Source organism: Pollachius pollachius (genome assembly GCF_949987615.1).
Source record: "Pollachius pollachius genome assembly, chromosome: 1".
NCBI lineage: Eukaryota > Metazoa > Chordata > Actinopteri > Gadiformes > Gadidae > Pollachius > Pollachius pollachius.
In genome coordinates this window covers 30,363,793-30,383,780 of record NC_136934.1, presented here as the reverse complement: position 1 = coordinate 30,383,780, position 19,988 = coordinate 30,363,793, and the positions used below count along the sequence as shown (strand labels likewise).

Here is a 19,988-nt window from a genome sequence, read left to right as displayed (position 1 = left end):
AATAAATGATTCAATAAAAAAACTGACGTAGAGCTGTTGTATAAAAAAATATGTTTATCGGCTGTGATTATCTTCTGCACCGGCCTAAGGCCATATGTACGACCGCAATCAGTATAGCGGCACTTCCTATGTATGATCTTACTGTGCTGATGAGAGATATTAACTGGTATTCAATTTTACCTTCCCTATTAACTGACATTGGCAATGCACCCATAAGTATCTATCCCCCGAAATGTTCCAGGGAACCAGACTGATATGCCTTATTAAATACACTGTGGAGACCATGTATCCAGTGGCTGTGTTCTGTCCTCCTCCTGCTCTCCCCGGGCCTCAGTCGCTGTGGCCCATCTGCTTGGTCACCAGTGTGTGGTAGAAGCCCTTCTGGGCCAGCAGCTGCTGATGCGTGCCCTGTTCCACCACCACGCCGTCCTGGAACACCACGATGCGGTCAGCGTTCTGGATGGTGGACAGGCGGTGGGCCACCACGATGCAGGTCCTGCCCTGGCTGGCCTGGTCTAGGGCCTCTTGGACCACCTGGGGGAACAACGACACCATGACACAACCGGACACATGGCCAAAAATTTTGGGGAGCTCATCTATAGAAACATTTGCAAAGAGCATGGTTGTCCCATAATTATTTCAATAGAGAAGTAAAAATATATATATACACTTTTCTATATATTTACTTCTCTATTATATACATATACATACATGCATTCATATATATGTATATATATATATATTTTCAAATGCATATATATATACATACCCATTCTTTTTGACATTGTTTACAAACACATATAATATATATAGATCTAAATAAAGTGCATTTGTTGAACTTTTGAACTTTAACTGCGTTTGTTTGCTGTCCTTTTCTCAGTTATCTGAGACACAGCGAGTGACGCTCACCTTCTCGCTCTCGGTGTCGAGTGCCGACGTGGCCTCGTCCAGCAGCAGCACCTTGGGGTTGCGCAGGATGGCTCTGGCAATGGCGATGCGCTGCTTCTGCCCGCCTGACAGCTGGGTCCCCTTGTCCCCAGCCTGAGTGGCGTACTTCTGCTCAACACACAGCGAGGCACATCGTTGTGGACCACAAACCAAGAGGCCAGCTTCAGGATACGCACAGTCAACAGAGGAAGGATAATAATAATTCTGTACCGCTTAGGTTTGCACACTGTTTGAATTATTCATCTGGCTGTTGGTGAACATGAGCACATCCTCCACTGACCTGTGTGTATTCTTTAAAGGACTTCTCTGCTTATCCCAGACACTGACTCACACACAACGTTACCTGTGGCGGGCCGTACTGACGGGGGTTTATAAGCGTTACCTGTGGGAGGCCGTAATGACGGGGGGTTATCAAAGTTACCTGTGGGAGGCCGTACTGCCTGGGGGATATCAACATTACCTGTGGGAGGCGGTACTGACTGGGTTCTCAACGTTACCTGTGGCAGGTCGTACTGACTGGGGGTTATCAATGTTACCTGTGGCAGGCCGTCAATGAAGCTGTGAATGTTAGCTGATTCGGCGGCGGCCTGTATCTCCTTCATGTTGACTGTGCGGGAGTTGTCTCCGTAAGCGATGTTCTCGGCCAGGCTGCAGTCGAACAGCACGGGCTCCTGGGACACGATGCCTATCTGGGACCTCAGCCAATGGATGTTGAGCACCTTTACATCCATATTGTCCAGTATCTAAGATCAGAAGTGGATTTAGAGTTAAATGAAACATGTTCACATTGACGGAACACTTCCATCCCATCTAGTCACAACAAGGGGAGAAGAAAATCACAGCGGGGCCGGGGATGTTTCCTGTGGAAGTCAAGATGTTACGATAACATTCACAATCCAGTGATAATAAACATTCTGATGCCTTCACATCCACCACATAGCAGGTTGAAGCATAAGAGACACACACACACGCATCACATCATAGGTTGTCTGCAGTCTCACTCACTGTTTGAACTGTAGTGGTGGCTAATGGTACTCTTTAAAGTTACTTATTGTTATGTTCAAGTGTTCTTCTTTATTGTATGTTGACTTACTAGTTTCTAGTTAGGGTTGATTTTGCTGTCCTTGTTTGATTGTTAGAATTAAAGACTAAAAAATAGTTATGGAGAGAGTAAGAGAAAGAGTAATAGATAGTGAGAGAAACAGAGAGAACACATTGCGATTAAGTGAAGAAGAAAGTGCGAGAGAGAGAGAGCGATATAGATAGAGAGAGAGAGAGAGAGAGAGAGAGAGAGAGAGAGAGAGAGTACTGGAGAGACAGTACTAGAGTGAAAGAGAGAGAGTGCGTGAGTACTGGAGAGACAATACTTACTGAAGAGATAGTACTAGAGCGAGAGAGAGAGAGAGTACTGAAGAGACAATACTAGAAAGAGAGCTAGAGGGAGAGAGAGTGAGTACTGGAGAGACAATACTAGAGAGAGAGAGAGAGAGAGAGAGAGTGTGTGTACTGAGAGACGATACTAGAGAGAGAGAGAGAGAGAGTGAGTACTGGAGAGACACTACTAGAGAGAGGGAGAGAGTATCGGAGAGACAGTACTAGAGAGGGAGTACTTGAAAGACAGTACTAGAGAGAGAGAGGGAGTATTGGAGAGACAGCACTAGAGAGAGAGAGAGGGAGTATTGGAGAGACAGTGTTAGAGAGCATCACGTCATAGGTTGTCCGCGGTCTCACTCACTGTTTGAACTGTAGTTGTTGGCTAATCGTGCTCTTAAAAGCTACTTATTAGATTACAAGATGACGTAATAAAATAACAATAACATAACAAAACAAAAAGTAATTTGTTATGTTCAAGTGTTATCTCCTTTATTGTATGGGGACTTACTAGTGTCTAGTTTGGGTAGATTTTGCTGTCCTTGTTTGATTGTTAGAATTGAAGAGTAAAACATAGTTATGGAGAGAGTAAGAGAAAGAGTAAAAGATAGTGAGAGAAACAGAGAGAACATATGGCGATTAAGTGAAGAAGAAAGAGCAAGAGAGAGCGAGAGAGAGAGATAGAGAGAGAGAGAGAGAGAGAGAGAGAGAGGGTGTACTGGAGAGACAATACTAGAGAGAAAGGGAGAGAGAGAGAGAGAGAGAGAGGGTGTACTGGAGAGACAATACTAGAGAGAGAGGGAGAGAGAGTGCGTTTACATGATACTCAAGAAAATCGAATTATTGGCTTAGTCCGACTATGATTGGATTATTAAGATGCATGTATACACCTTAGTCTGACTAAAATCTAATCGTTTCGGGTTACTCATAGTCGGATTAAGACCCCTAGATTATTCGATTGGTAGTCGCATTAAGCGTGCATGTATATGGTCAATTCGATTGGAATCGGATTTTGCGTTCTGTGCATGCTCGAGATCTTTTCCCGGGGCCGTGAGCCGGAAGTATAATGAGACGTTAGCCGTGTTGTTGCCGCCATCGGAAAACGAGAAACAGCGATTTATTTGAAAAGGTGGCCAAGAAGATGGTAGAAACCGGTTTCGTGCCAATGTAGTTATGGTGTTGTGGGGGGACGTGCGACGTCTGGCCTGCAGGGGGAGTATGGGCAGGTTGGGAGCACACCGGATTGGCTGGGGGGGTTGAACCTGATTGCGGACACCTGCTCGCAATCAGGTCAATCTGGGAGTGTGTACTTATGTGCCTGCTTTGTGTTGTAGCAGTGGGAACCGGGAGCAGAGAGAGAGAGATCCAACGCGGTCCCCAGACGAGATCACCGATCGCGGAGCGCGGAACGAAAGGACTCTCCCGCCCTGTGTTGACTTATAGTTTCAAGCCTCTGTTCGGTTTTCCTTTTGTTTGGAATAAACAAGCTCCCAGTGAGGGACGACGAACTGTGGTCTCCGCGCGCTCTCTGACTCACTACAGGTGTGTTCCTGAATTCTTGGACGCCAGCCTTCTGAGTTGCATTTTTTACGTAATTTCCGGTCTCTGAGTATTTGTAGCGTTCCCGTTCGACTCTGTGATTGTATCATAAAATTGGCTTGTCGTTGTTTATTGCTAGCTACATTAGCCTCTTTAGCAAACCAGCTCGAAAACAAACAGCACAACTTTACATTGTATTGCACGCACAGCAACACTGTGCAATGCATAAATTGGTGACCAGAATAAAGTAGCAAAGTAATCAAGTGTGTAAGAGCATTTAAAATTGACATTAAAATGACCAACGTGGTACAAATACAAAGAAAATAAATCTCTTCACGGGTGCAGCCATTTTTTTTGACAGTGCCATCACTGCTCTTGGTCTACTGGTGCGTTTTATTATCCATCCGTCTCGGAGGTCCGAGGACGTTGCCTAGCGACACTCATGAACACGCCCCTTTTCCTGGGACGGCGAACTTGCTTGCTGGGATGAACTCAGAGGAGGCCGAGCAAGGATTCCGAGACAGAATTCAAGATGGCTGCGCCAGTCTGACTTGAAGTATGAACTGTTTTCATTGTGTTTGGACCGCTTTGGTGGTTTAAATGGCAATTTCAATCACTTGTATTACTGCAATACCTTACTGCTTCCGTATCTCTGCCTATGGCCTATAGCCTACTTATTTTGGAGTGCCTGGTACTCCGCAACAACAGCTTTCCAGGTGGCATCCATGTTTTTCTCCAACGACCAAGCGAAACATAATAAAACGATTGAAGGGTGGGCGTGACGTCACATCCGAGGTCCGAGTCGGTTCGCAGAGAATACTAAAACGCACCATACTCTCAGAATTCCGAGAGATGAAGACAAAATGGGGGCGTGCCCCTGAGAAATGCCGCAAGAAAGCTGGGAGATTTCCGACTTCCGACTCGGAAGGCTGGTGTCCGAGGATTCAGGAACACACCATTACCCCCTATAAGAAGTGTATCATAATCAACATACATTCAGCACACACTATGCTTCTGTTACGAGAGAAGCGTATGTGTGCGCGTGAATGGCAGTGTGTGTGTGAGTGACTTCAGTGAGTGAGTGGACGAGCGAGGAGAGCGAGCGGTTGCGAGTGTCAGTTTAGTGAATGAACGAGTCCGGTTAGTAAGCAAACGTGTACTCATGTACTGTTAAATTAGTGGAACTACAATTTAAAGTACCCAGCATGTCAATAATCGGTGGCCGCTTCATTCCGACTTATAAGCAGTCCCACTTCAGGTAAAAGTGAGGGTGTTACCCCCGAGAGAACATTGGCCCTGGAGGGAACGTCTCTCTTGTGCTCCTCGACTACGGTCTGGAAGCTGACAGCCGGGAAGGTGTTACACTTCGATTTCACCCAAGGCTGAATTAAAAGTACATATCGTTCTAAATGTTGGTCATCAACGAGGTTGTAAAGTAGTAACTTCGGGCACATTCGTCAAAATAAATGTTTTTTTACAATCTTTATTCATTCATTGCGCCGCGGCCGAACTGACTGGATTTCCTCTGATATTATGAAAGCAGATCTTAAAGACTGCGTCGGGTTCTCAGACTCTCTGGTACTTCCGCAACAATTAAAGACTCGTAATGGGGGTTATCTCGGCCATGGTGGAAAAGGAATTGGAGGAAAGGAACTTTGGCTTTTACTCTCTGAAGTCCAGATTGAAACGCGACATGGAGGAGAAAGGGATGGTTGCCGTATGCGGATTCCCTGATGAGCTGCTCCGCCGCCGCCAGAGATGTCCGCATACGACGAGAGGTTGAAACAATGGATCGTCAGAGAAATGACATGGACCAGAAGTGAACTGACAGCTCTACTGAAAACATCTTTCTCGAATGCCGCCTGAGTTTTGTTGTTGCTAATGATGTAAAGAGGTCAACCAGTGGCTCTATTGCCACTAGTTGAAATGGGTACAGCGCCACCTATCGTACCGGGGTATGAAGTGCTTCGGCCAATGAATCGATTATCTCAACGCCATGTATACTCGGACAATTGCAGTTGTCCGATTGAGAAGCATAGTCGAACTATGGCTTTAATCGGATTAAGCTGTGCATGTAAACGTGAGTACTGGAGAGACAGTACTAGAGAGAGGGAGAGAGTATTGAAGAGACAGTACTAGAGAGGGAGTACTTGAAAGACAGTACTAGAGTGAGAGAGAGAGAGAGAGAGAGAGAGAGAGAGCGAGAGAGAGTATTGGAGAGACAGTGTTAGAGAGAGCGAGTCCTCTCACCACGGACCCCTCCATTGGGTCGTAGAACCGCTCCAGCAGCTGGATGGTGGTGCTCTTCCCACAGCCGCTGCTGCCCACCAGGGCCAGCGTCTCTCCCTTGCACACCTCCAGGTTCAGCCCCTGCAGGACAGGCAGGTCCGGCCGCGAGGGATACGTGAACCGCACGTCCTGGAAGCGGACGTTGCCGTCAAACTTGTCCTGGACCCCCAGAGAGATCGAGACGGAGAGAAAGAGCAATAGAGGGAAAGAAAGAGAGAGGGAAAGAGAGAGAGAGAGAGAGAGAGAGCGAGAGAGAGAAAACGATTAGCATCTTGATTTATCCCCATTATGTTGTCCCCATGCTGCCTGTTTGTGTATGTGTGTGTATGAGAGTTTGAGAGAGAGAGGGAGAGTCCAGAGAGTGTGTGCATGTGTGCGTGTCTGTGTGTGTGTGTCTGTGTATGAGCGTACGTGCGTGCATACGTGCAGGCGTGTGTGTGGTGTACCGGCTTCTCTCCCCCCTGCGACAGGTTGTTGATGGCCGGCTCTCGCTCGATCAGCATCATGAGGTGGGAGGCGGAGATCTTGGCTTTAGCATAGTTGGGCGTGAAGGTGTTGGCCTCCCCTACAGCCATGGCCCCGTACAGCACTGCAGAGAACACCCTGGGAGAAACACACAGGCAGCGAACGCCCTTTACAGCTGCTGGAGCTAATGGTCAAGAGTCACAGAGAAAGAGACAAAAGAAAAGAGCAGAAACTTACCTTCCCAACCCTCTCTGCTTCCTCCCTCCCTCCCTCCCCACTTTCTCCACTATTAAGAAGTGGAGCATCCACGCACCTGTGGTGGAGATATGATAACGATGTGTGCGCAAATGTGATTGACAGGCAAGATGGTTTCTCCAAACCAGCATTGAAATTAGCTGGGAGGTGTCCAAACGGTCTCATACAAAGGCAGGCACTTAGTCAACAGTCAGGTCACGTCTGACAGGTCTCAGGCAGTCTAGTTAACGGACGGGTTCATGTGTTCATGTTTTATTCATGTTAGGTATAGTCTCGTTTGCCATGCCATTTGATTCAAACGACATGACGGCCAGTAACATAAGTTTATCTTGCTCACTCCAAGTTGAATGAGTGGCCTCCCTGTAGATATGTTATAAGTCTGTGTGGTGAACCGTGGTCAAAACAATCACACACAAAATCATTGAAAAAAAAAACAAAACAGAATTCTATTTTACTTATGTACAGAAATAGTAAATAAAACCACTTATTCAGAGAGTTTGGATCAACAATGCCTACAGATGGTCTGCGCAAATTGGGGTTTGGGCCCAGGGCCTTTCAACTGGGGGTCAAACCCTCTAAACACTAGACTAACCGACCGACCACATCCACTCCTTATGTGCCAACATCTTCAGAAACATAAGGTTATGCTGATGTGTGTCCCTGTGTCTCCGTGAGTTAGTGTGAGCGTGTGGGTGGGTGTGTCCATGTGAGTGGCAAGGAGCATCTGTGTGTGTGTGTGTGTGTCCATGTGACCATTTGTTAGCGTGTGGGTGTGTGAGGCAGGGGCCTTTCACCTGGAGATAAGGGCAAACACTGTCACGCTAGGCTGCCCTAAGGTATCCATGTTACTGATTACATTCTGGATGTGTTCATGGTTATATGAGCAATAAAATATTTTTTTCGCTGTATAAAGGTAAACCTTGAGTATCTACTGTATGTTTACATTATGTTGTGCCTTGATACCAAACGATGTTTCCTGTTTTATGCTTTATCACATGACTGAAGCAGCGATGACACGATGCTATCTGCATGAGAACTCTCCATCAAAGAGGATGACTACAATCCTGCTAATGTGTCTTTGTTTCATTCATTCTTGGGAGTTCTATATCTGTTGACCTTTGGACTTTATTTATACTGTTATACAACTTAAAAAATATGAATAAACTGGAGTATTTTTTTTTTGATATTTAAATTGTGTTTGTATTATACAGTAGGGTTTTATGAATATCTCTTTCATTACCCAGACATGTCCCTCTGTTCTTCTTGAATACAGGCCTGACCCTTTACATAGTTTGGAGGAGGCTAATGATTAATCTTAGCACACCGTCTGTCGTAAACCTTCCACCTTGCTTGTGATCTCGAGTCCAGCTGTGTTGTGGTGGAATCTCCTGAGAATGTGTTATATGGTTCACTATCACGGTCATTAGACGGTTTGGACGGGGAGAGATCAGTGAGGGCAGATAGTTCATCAATTATGTAAGGGATAATGTATAAAACGCCGGTCATTATCGGAGAAATAAGCCCCGACAGGGCAAACAGGACACCGACGCGCAGCGGAGGTGTCTTGCTTCTTTCTATAATTTCGATAATAATAACTTTCGATAATTAACAGCGTCGTTCTATACATTATCCTGCTTATTACACGGCTACTTGCCAAAACGAAAAGGTAACTTCACATGGTGTGTCTTTTTACAATTTATTTGTTACCAGCATTCGTAGTGTTGATCAGCAGAGAAATAGTCCGCCAAAGACGTTGACGTCGCCTAGCAACCGAAGACGCTGGGGTTGACAAGTTACCGGACTACTTGAGGAGTGATACCAAAGACGTCATTAGAGGCAAAAAGTCATTTGTTTTCCTTTACAGTGGTCAATTATACTTAGCAACGGTGAATCACAAATATGATTCACCGCCGGAAGTTGTGGAGAGCCCATGCAAGTGAACGGAGCATTTCACGGTATTGAGAAGACCCGTGTAATAATGAAATGTAAAGGAGCCAGCCTGCTAACTCACAAAGCACCAATCTACTCCCCAAGCTAAATTAAAAGACGCTGGCCGATGAAGGTGTTGTTACTCACAGTAGTACGCTTTCAAAGTCCATCCTGCCCGCCTCGACGAGCCAGGCCCCAAAGCGGAAGCAGCCAGCATAGGCAAAGTAGATCATGGCTTGTGAGAAGGAGAAGGTGAAGCCGTAGATGTGAGCCTTCTTCTTGGAGTTGCTATGGAGAGAAACGTTTATATTAGCATCTGTGCAAATACATCCAGGCCAATAATCGATCCTGAGGTAATAATACATACTTGTAAGGGACCAGCAGGTTCTCCTGGTATAAGGACTCAAACTTGGGTTCTCTTGTGAGGGACGCCACGGTACGGATGTTCTCAATGACCTCTGTAGCGATCTGGCAGATCCAAACCTCATTATTATGGGACTCAGACAGTTTCCATGTGTTTTTCTGTATGTTTGTGTAAGGCTCTTGAGTATAGCCAGAGCCCAGACCTTGCCAGCCTTCTCCAGCTCCTTCTTGTCTTCGGTGGCATGTCCACCCAGCATCTTGAGCTGCAGAGCCCCAGCCAGCGCCATGATGGGGACTATGGACAGGAGGAGTAGGGTCATCTCCCAGCCGTACACAAAGGAGATGATCAGACTGGTGCCCAGGTTAGCCACGTTCTGGACCAGCGTGGCCATTCGCACCCCAGTGGCCTGAAGACACACAAAAGAGAAGGCATGTTAAGTTTACTCCAAAGGGAAGTACATTGCCCGGAGAGAGCTGGTTTGTGTGTGTGTGTGTTTGGCTATATGTGTATATATGTGTGTGTGTTTGTTTGTTCTAGTAGGTGGGTGTGTAAGTGTTTGTAGGTGTGTGTGTGTGTGTGTGTGTGTGTGTGTGTGTGTGTGTGTGTTTGTGTGCGTATTTGTAAGTGTAGGTGTTTGATCATGCTTCGGCAGGACTTACTCCTTGTACTTGGGCTGCGTCTGTGGCTAATCTGGTAGTCAGGGAGCCCACACTGTTCTTTGGATCATCGTACCAACCAAGGTCCTACAGAAGGGTAAATGATTAAATGGCAGCTCATACTACTGAACTAAGGGTTTATCAGTCATAATCGTAGTCAGATAGAAGGTTAGGTATTCCCATGAATAATATAAATAAAATAATAAAAAATAAATAACAATCATGGTTTATTATTATTAACAGTTTAAAGCATTACACATTACAGTGGCTTCAAAGGTGCACATTTGAGTCCCCACCTGTCTCATCATGGCTGTGAAGGCCCTGAGTCTCAGCTTCATGGTCAGAATTTCACCTGCCTTTCCAAAGCAATAACCCTGGGGGCAAAGTTCACAGATACATAACAACGCTTTTTATAGTGTGTGGCCTCTGAGGTGCTCTCTATAACAGCCCCTCACTGGAAACATGTTTATTTATGTGTGTTTGTGTGTTGAACTCTGTGGTTAGATACAGAGATAACAAACAGATAAGACTGTTGCGAGGGTGATGGGCGTGAGCCGACATGTTACCTGGAGGAACAAAGTGACAAAGCTAACGACACCGATCACTGCGAACAGGATGGAGAATAAGGCCGACTTCTCCCTGACCACGTCCTTGTCGGGCTCTGAGAACACCTGAAGAATCACAAAGAGGTGTTTAGGTTGCGCTCAGTGCTGTGAGCGCTGAACAGAGAGCCATGGATGAGAGATTGAACGCACAGCGACGATCTTGGAGAAGAGTATTGCGAAGAGGGGCTGGATGGCTCCGTTCATGGTGGCACAGATCAGGCCCACCAGGATGTAGGGCCACTCGGGGAGGTTGAGCCGCAGCACCTTGAGGAAGGACACGGGGGGGACGTCCTCATCCTCCTGACAGACACACAAGAGAGGGCTTGAGGGGAAGACAGAGTCCTGATAGGAAACTAAGAGCCTGCTTATGAAGGTCAACTGAATTGAATAAGCCAGTGAGCAAGTGAGCGTTTCATTGAAGCAAAACAAACAAACAATTCCTTTTTGTCCTTATCTGTGTTCCTTCCATCCATCTCACCTCTTCAGTCTTCTCCTTCTTCTTCTGGTTCTTCTCCACCACTTCCTTCTCTCCCTCTGAGCCGATGAAGGAGGTGGCCTTGGTGGACTTCCTCTGATACAAGGAGGACTCTGAGGAGGACATGATGGAGGGGCTGTTGTGGTCCATGGTCTGCACCTCCTCCTCCTTCTCGCCGCCCTCCTCAGCAGCCTTGAAGGTCTGAGGATCGCACGCATAGGCTGACCTTTTCCTCATGACCGAAAACTCTTGCCCAAATTCACATCCTCAACCATCATTGTGTGTGTGTGTGTGTGTGTGTGTGTGTGTGTTACCTGCGTTGTGACCAGAGTGTGGTACACTCCCTGTTTTTTCATCAATTCACTGTGCGTTCCCAACTCCACTATTTCTCCATTGCGGAAGCCGGCGATAACGTCTGCATTTCTGATCGTGGAGAGGCGATGGGCTACGACCAGCGTGGTGCGACCCTGTCGGACCTGAAGATAGAACCAATAATACGCTGGTTGATTCCAGTTCCCTGAGTTGCAGGAATAAATCCCATATCACTGGCATCAATCGTTTATGTTATCAGACACACGTGTTGGTCTGTGTTTACATGAATGCATGTCTGTGTGTGAGTGTGTGTGTGTGTGTGTGTGTGTGTATTTGTGCTTGTGCATGTGCTTGTACATGCGTGCGTGTGTGTGTGAATGTGTGTGTGTGTGTGAGTGTGTGTGTATTTGTGTCTGTGTGTGTGTGTTTGTGTGTGTGTGTGTGTGTATTCCCATGCCTTGTCGAGGGCCTCCTGCACAATGGTCTCGCTCTCAGCATCGAGGGCGGAGGTGGCCTCGTCCAGCAGCAGTATCTTGGGGTTGCGGACGAGGGCTCGGGCAATGGCAATCCTCTGTTTCTGCCCCCCGCTCATCTGCGTCCCGCGGTCCCCCACCAGGGTCTCGAACTTCTGCTCCATAACAAATCAGAAACATGGGTTTCCTTCTTGTTTCATTTGCTTAATCCTTGACTATAATGTGAACAAATGACTTTAAAACTAGATAGCATTGAACTGTAAAAGTTAAGTAAAGACACTTTCATCCAAAAGCGACTTCATGTTGGTGTAGGTAAGATTAGAAAGAGAGCAGAAAAGAGCGGAGGAGAGCAAGATTTTAAAACTTAACAACCAAAACAAATGTGCCCTCCCTCTCTGCTCCCTCCCTACGTGGGTCCGCCATTGAGAAGTGCGGCATGTACAGGCGAGCTGGATTTGCCCAGCCAATCACAGAAAGGATGCCCTGATTTGTCAACGATTTGCTGCGACGAAAAGCGTGTTTCAATAACATCCGGCCGTCCTCCAGGAAGCAACAACACAACACCACAATAACACAGCACCACAACACCACAACACGACGGTGACGTACGTCGGGGAGGGACATGATGAAGTCATAGGCATTGGCCTCCTTGGTGGCGCGCTCGATTTCCTGCTGGGTGACCTCGGGCCAGCCATACCGGATATTCTCTGCGATGGTGGTGGCGAAGAGGACAGGCTCCTGGCTCACCACGCCGATCTTTTCCCTCAGGAAGCGCACGTTGAGGGCGCGCACATCATGCCCGTCGATGTGCACCTAGGGGTGGGGGGTTTAAGAGATAAGGGAAGAAGGGCTCCGTCTATGTGCCCCTGCACCAGTGTGACAGTGTGTGTGTGTGTGGGGGGGGGGGGGGGGGGGGGGACAGAGAGGAGGTGAGGAGTTGTGTGCGGCTGGACCAGCCTTACCGAGCCCTCCTGGGGGTCGTAGAACCTCTGCAACAGCTGGATGGTGGTGCTCTTGCCACAGCCACTACTGCCCACCAGGGCAATGGTCTGGCCCGTCTTCACGCTCAGAGACAGGTTGTTCAACACCTACAGGTGGACAGCGGTCAAAGCACAGCGCTTTGAAATGGAGCAAGGAGTTCTTGAACTGGGCAAGGTCTTATGAACGTGAGCTGGTGTCGGGCGACCTCACCTTGACGTCGCTCCTCGATGGGTAGTTGAAGTGGATGTTCCTGAACTCAATGTCCCCTCTGATGGAGTCAGGCCTCAGGCCGCTCTCTGAGTAGCTGTCGATGCTCGGCGTCTGAAAAGAAGCAGGCAGCGCTGTATCATTAGGGGAGTCTGACATCCCCGCTTTCCTAGTTCAAGCTTTAAGGGGACTATTATCCACTCTGATCCAGGGGTCTCTCTCTTGCTCACTTTCTCTCACTTTCTCTCTAACTGTTTATTTATTATGATATTCAAGAATAATAGTAGTATTCAACTGGTTTCAACAGGAAAACTACCACCTTTCTCACTTCTCTCCCTCATCTATCCTTATTTTTCTCGTTTGCTCTTGCGAACGAGAAAAATAAGGATCCTTTCCCTCTTTCTCTCTCTTTTGCTTACTATCTCTCTCTCTCTCTCCATCATTTCTTAATCCTCTGTCAAGTTTCACATCAGAGTGCTTTGCTCTCTCTTTCATAAACATTAAGAAACAATAGAAGGAAGAGTGTTGCCTAGCCAGGACAATGTGAGCAGATTACGTTTGTTTACTGAACTCACTGTGTTTCACTTTTCCTCCCTGCTATTCTTTGCAAACACACACATGTATGCACACCTACACACGCACACACACTCACACACTTGTGTAGCGGGCTGTATGTACGTGTTTGTGTTTGATGTAACCCTCTGCTTGATGACTAAGGGCCCCATGGTGTATTTAGAGTGTGGTGTCTGGGTGAAACAGGCCTATTTAAACTAAACACAGTCCCATGCTACAATAAGCACTGTTGCCAGGAACGACCATACAAGTCCTTATGTCAAAGGTCATGTTTAAAGTAATTTGGACAATTATTTCAAGGTCTCTCTGTGATGTGTTTGCTGACACACATGAATGAAGTGTTGTAAACTTGACCAAAACTATTTTAATCTTTATGAGACTTACTTGGTATATGTGAAAAGCTGAATGTTTAACTTCATGGTTATAAAATGTTTCTACATATTAGTAGAAATATGTGACTCCAAGCAGTTACAATTCTAGTACGGTTGCTTATAGACCAAACAACCTGTAATCCCTCTAGTCAAACAGCAGGTCGTCCTATTAGGAAAAAAGGGATTCCGGAGGTTTTCAGCTCAAAGCTGAGTGCCGCCGTGCCTCGGCAGAATGCTGCCTTCACATGATGCAAACTGACAAGTGTCCAGGGGGAAATGAAGGGGCAGTTTTGTTATTAATAGGTCATCATGACTATCAAAAGGTGTGCATTAGAGGGGGAGAAGTCTTACATTGTCGATGATGTTGTATACTTTGTGTGCAGCGCCACGGGCACTGGCAAAGGCCTGGAAGTTAGGGGTCGTCTGACCCAGAGAAAAGGCCCCGATCAGAACAGTAAAGAACACCTGGGGATACAACCAGAACCAACGGTTACATTTTTCTCATGGTAACGCCCTGATCAGAACAGTAAAGAACACCTGGGGACACAACCAGCACCAACGGTTACATTGTTCTCATGGTAACGCCCCGATCAGAACAGTAAAGAACACCTGGGGCCACAACCAGCACCAACGGTTACATTGTTCTCATAATTTCTTCTTTCGCAAATAAATGGAAAAAAAGAAAAAATGCTTCCAGGTGATTTATTTAGGATTTTCATTACTTTTTAATGTCCAAATAATAGCTACTCACAATCAGCACGGTTCCAATGGTGTACTCCTCACTGAGGACCAGTGTGCTGCCGTACCAGAAGGCCAGGGCGTAGGACAGGTAGATGATCAAGAAGGTGAAGCCCATAGCAATGTTTGTGGACACAGCCTTCTTAATGCCCATCCTCTTAGCATCCTCTAAATTCTTGGAATATCTGTGTCATCCCCCACACACACATGCACACACAAAAACACACCCACACACACACACAAAAACACACCCACACACACACACACACACACACACACACGCACACACACGCACGCGCGCGCACGCACACACGCACGCACGCACGCACACACCCACACCCACACCCACACACACACACACACCACACACAGGAAGACACACATGCAAGTTTAACTTTAACACTCCCAATACAATATAAAATGTAGGCCGAGAACACAGCTGTGCATATTGCTATATAGCTTAATCAGTCTTAGAAATAAGACAATGATCTAATTGTTCATGTGTGTTGAGTAACAGTAATGGCTTGGGCTCTCATATCAAATATCATATATGATGTAGTAAACAAGAGTCTGAGTCACATCCTGCTATAAACCACAAACACAATTATTATCCGACCCTCCATTTCCAAATGCATTCTGGGAGAGACAAGACCAACGATCCAATGGCTTACCAAAGAATGATATTTGCTCCTTCTTCCTTTTTACTAAATGTATAATTATAATCAATGAACAGCATCATGCTATACAGGCTATATATGCCTATTATTGAATTTCTAATCAATCACGTGTAACCTTTCCAGCCCAAGACATTACGTTATCACCTAATCATCCCTCCCCTCCTCAGCTGTTAGCAGAGAGGGGATGATCTCTGACCTGCTGATCTCCTTGTCCTGCCCGTTGAAGGCAAACACCGTCCGGACGGCAGAGAGCACCTCCTCAGCCACCGCGCCCGCCTTGGCGTACGCACTCTGCTCTTTAGAGGTGAAGGACGTCAACACCTACAACAGGAGGAGGGAGACACACACACACACACACACACGCACACACACACACACACACACACACACACACACACACACACACACACACACACACACACACACACAAACTCTTTCACACACACACAAACACACACACACACACACACACACACATACACACACACACACACACACACACACACAAACACACGTATCTCAAACACACACACACAAACTAATGTGAGGAGCAACAGGCAATGTTCCTGCTAAATAATTCATTCAAAATTATCCAATGACTCATAACATTTCGAGTGCCACATGACTATGAAGTAGGCGGTCAAACGTTTTTCTAGTTTTGTAGTGACTAATCAGGACAGATTTCTACAAAGTCAATGAATTCCTGTAAATCCTTAAATGACAGAAATCACACACTATTTTACCTTGTACAAACCAACCAATGGCCAGGCATTAGGAACTAACTGCCCACCGGGAGGTCCCCCAGACCCTTCCCAGAGGCACGCTCACCGTACTGAAGAGGGCGGCGGACACGCCCAGCAGGGGGCTGATGGACAGGATGACAAGTGTCAGCTTCCAGCCGTTGACGAAGCCGATGATGAAGGAGGCGAAGAAGGTGGCGAAGGACTGGATGAGGGTCCCCATCTTGTCCCCGATGCCCTCCTGGATCTTAAAGACATCACTGGGGACAAGGACATGGGCTGTTTGAATACAGTGAGCACACACTTATCACTTATCCCCGGAGCCATGTTCACTGCACATTTAGATACATGTCATAAGACATATGGCTTATGGACTTTGGGGATTGTACCCACAACCTTTCAGCATTGTGTTCATTTTAAGATTTTTTATGATAAAAAATCTTTTATGATATCAATGATATCAATCAATCAATCAACACCATCTGCATGTCCGTCTGTCCACCTGTTCGTCTGTCTGTCTGTCTGTCTGCCTGCCTGCCTATCCGTCTGTCCGCCTGTCCATCTGTCTGTCTGTCCATCTGGCCGTCTGGCCGCCCATCTAGTGACCTCCTCTCCGTGTCTCTGTCTCTACGTCCTGTCCTCCCACCCTCCTCTCTGTGTCTCTGTCTCTACGTCCTGTCCTCCCAGCCTTCTCTCTGTGTCTCTGTCTCTACGTCCTGTCCTCCCACCCTTCTCTGTGTCTCTGTCTCTACGTCCTGTCCTCCCACCCTTCTCTCCGTGTCTCTGTCTCTACGTCCTGTCCTCCCACCCTTCTCTCCGTGTCTCTGTATCTGCGTCCTTCCTTTGTCTCCCGCCCAGCAGGGCCCTCTAATACCCACTCGATGAGGCGGGTGTTGAGCTCCCCGGTCTCGTTCACGTCGAACCAGCCGATGTCCTGCCGCATGATGCGGTGGAAGAAGAGCGTGCGCAGCCGCTTGGCCTGCCGCCCAGCCGACAGCGTCCAGAAGGCCACCTGCATGTAGGCGGCCACCAGCACAATCACCCCCATGATTGAGTAGTTGATGGCGTAGCTGCAGGGACGCAAAGACACCGGGTGAGTAGACGTAAGAGGGGGAGAATATTAACAAAAAGGGAGAAGCACCATTAGGACAGAGAAGTTTCATAAGTTCTGTACTATACTGTACTGTATATACTATATGTTCTGGACTTTATATATGATATGTTCTGTACTGGACATACTGTACTGTATATACTATAGGTTCTGTAGTGTATATACTATAGGTTCTGTACTGCATATACTAAAGGTTCTGTACTTTATGTAAAATATGTTCTGGGCTGTATATCCTGTATATATATGGTTGCATAATTTCTTTCTTTTTCTGCTTATGTGTTTGGGTATTTCTATTTTTATATTGGTACATAGTTTTTTATGATATTCATTACTAATTGTAACTCAATTAGTAAAACAATTGGTAAAAAATCAATGAATATGTTTTACAATGCCTTACCCACTTATCTGATCGCCCAGAGACTGAGTGTTATCTGTCAAAGAAGAGATCAGTCAATGTTTGATGATCCATTATTTGGAATTTTCAGTGGAATGGAAGGGGATGGGCGGATTGGTCGTGGTGGTCCGGGTGTAACTCACTGGTCATGTTGGACGCATGATCCACAAAGCTGTCCGTCAGGTCTCCGAACACCATGAACATGAGGGGGAGCACCACCCCATTCACCATGGACATGAGCGTCCCCACCACGATCAGGGTGATATCCAGGCCATCTGCAAACCTGAACTATACACAAGGTGTGTGGGGACCGAGGACAGGTAGCAACGTCAAAACACAACAACGCATTCCAAATCTGTAAAGGTGAAAAAGGTAAATAAGAGAAGGGGGCTCAAGCTGCTATGGTGCACTGACCACGTAGGTTTGATTGAGGTTCTCTCTTTCAGCTCACTAACGTACCTCTCTGTCTCCACTATCCTGAAAAAATAGCTGTGTGTGTGTATGTGTGTTTGTGTGTGTGTGTGAGTGTGAGTGTGTGTTTCTGAATGTGTGTTTGTGAGTCTGTGTTTGATGCAACGCTCACTTCAAACACTAGGCAGCTATTATGTTCTCACAGCAGGGGACCGGAGAGGTCCTCCCTAGCACTGAGAGGATGCTCTCTTACCCTGGCCCACCATTTCACAAACACACACACACACGCACGCATGCACGGACGCACGCACACACACAAACTAGCAAACACCGGCATGCTTGCAAGCTAGAATACACTTAGAATGCTGCTTACTACTACATTAATAACCATACAGGGCCAATACTGTATTGGCTACAATGGGATGGGTGGGGAACCTTACCAGGTCGATGGGGCCCACCATTGGGATTTTCTCTTTCTTTTTCTTCTCCTTCTTCTTTTCCCCCACATCATTGTCTGAGTCGCCACTAATGGCCATATCAAAGTTATGATAATTACCATTCACAAAATAGTAATATGTCATGTTTAAATCCTCTAAATGTTGATATCATAATGGTTTGAATTTGGATTGATAAGAGAGAAAGAGAGAGAGAGATTTTAATTCTCATTAAATTATTAATGGTGCAAATTGTAGTCTTACTAGTCAGAATTACATTCTGACTAGTAATGTAATTCAGAAATACATTCTGACTAGTAGCCTATGTATAATGAATTATTTCTAGTAAAAGTCAGGGTCAATTTTTAGACTAATTGAGCTCAGCTCAGAGCGGCGGACCATGAGAGCCAACGGCCTGCAGAACAGACTCACCTCTGGGCCAGCTCCCCATTCTGAAGAGGTCTGCCTCTCGACAGCTCGGGGTCGACCTTGTCCTTCATGTCTACGACCTGTCACAAAGAGTTGAACCAAAGGCTTCACAGAGACTCTCCTCTTACAAATACATAGGCATATGGCTTACTAAAAAGGTGGCTTTTAATGTAGGCCTACATGTTGATCATTGATTGAAAAATGTAGACCTAAACTGAGCTTTTCTACCCTTTAAAAAAACGTTTCATTTTGAAGCCAGATTATGCAAATCTCATTTCTAACTGTGGTGTAATAATATAACAAGTGCAGGCTTCACGACAGCACCATTGTATTTCATATGAATCCATAGGATCTCTATACCAGAAGAGGAAAACACATGCTAATATTCATTGAAAAAGCATTGTTAGGAAAACGACCTACTTATACCTCATGCCTCTTATCCTATCCTATCATATCCTATCACTACATCTCCTATCCGTTTCTTGTAAAAGTCCCCAGTGTGCAAGAGCTGGGTAAAACAACTTTCTCCTTTTTTGGACCTCGGACATGTAATGAGCTGCAAACTAGACGTTATAACTTCTCTCCCCTTTTAAAAAACTTTTAAAGGTCTAAAAAGAACTTAAAGGAAATTGTTGCTGTTTTATAAAACCTTGTCTGGTCTGTAATGGATACCGATGATGGCCTGAGGCCTATATGCAACATTTTTCCCTTGAGTAGTTCATGTTATCTTTTTAGTAGGCTTAGTTGATTTGATGTATAGCATTTAACTGTTATTCCTTATATTTCTGCTGCCGTCTTAACCGGGACTCCCTGAACTTTAGTAATATATATATATATATCGCAGAACGATGCGATCATATCTTTATACGATATAAGGTTCGACATAAAGGTTCCGTACCTTTGATAGGAATAAAAAACAGACAGCAAAGAAATACGCGCAACTCACCGGTACTCCCCTGCTGCCTCCTTCTGCCCCAGAGACAGATATGGACTAGAGACACATCGACCAGTAGACCTCTCTGAGCAGCCCTCCACACCGCCTATCGTCTCTCTCTCTCTCTCTCTCTCTCTCTCTCTCTCTCTCTCTCTCTCTCTCTCTCTCTCTCTCTCTCTCTCTCTCTCTCGCGCGAGAGCTCACTCACACGCAAAGACACACACACACACACACACACACACACACACACACACACACACACACACACACACACACACACACACACACAAACAACACAGGTCATGTT

General features: G+C 46.2%; 1 protein-coding gene across 1 annotated transcript; it reads right to left on the bottom strand.

Annotated features, from left to right (window-relative positions):
• Positions 1–330: 330 nt before the first annotated feature.
• Positions 331–18,818, bottom strand: abcb4 (ATP-binding cassette, sub-family B (MDR/TAP), member 4; the record flags this gene model as incomplete). Its single annotated transcript, XM_079749315.1, is given in 28 exon segments — positions 331–534; positions 910–1,056; positions 1,485–1,691; positions 6,109–6,306; positions 6,594–6,750; positions 8,944–9,084; positions 9,164–9,264; positions 9,363–9,566; positions 9,820–9,903; positions 10,113–10,190; positions 10,383–10,487; positions 10,572–10,721; positions 10,900–11,097; positions 11,211–11,372; positions 11,666–11,836; positions 12,291–12,494; positions 12,644–12,769; positions 12,873–12,983; positions 14,165–14,278; positions 14,565–14,736; positions 15,425–15,549; positions 16,057–16,228; positions 16,847–17,038; positions 17,477–17,510; positions 17,617–17,761; positions 18,325–18,351; positions 18,353–18,383; positions 18,751–18,818. Coding segments are annotated over 28 exon segments (3,828 nt in total).
• Between the last annotated feature and the right edge of the window lie 1,170 nt (positions 18,819–19,988).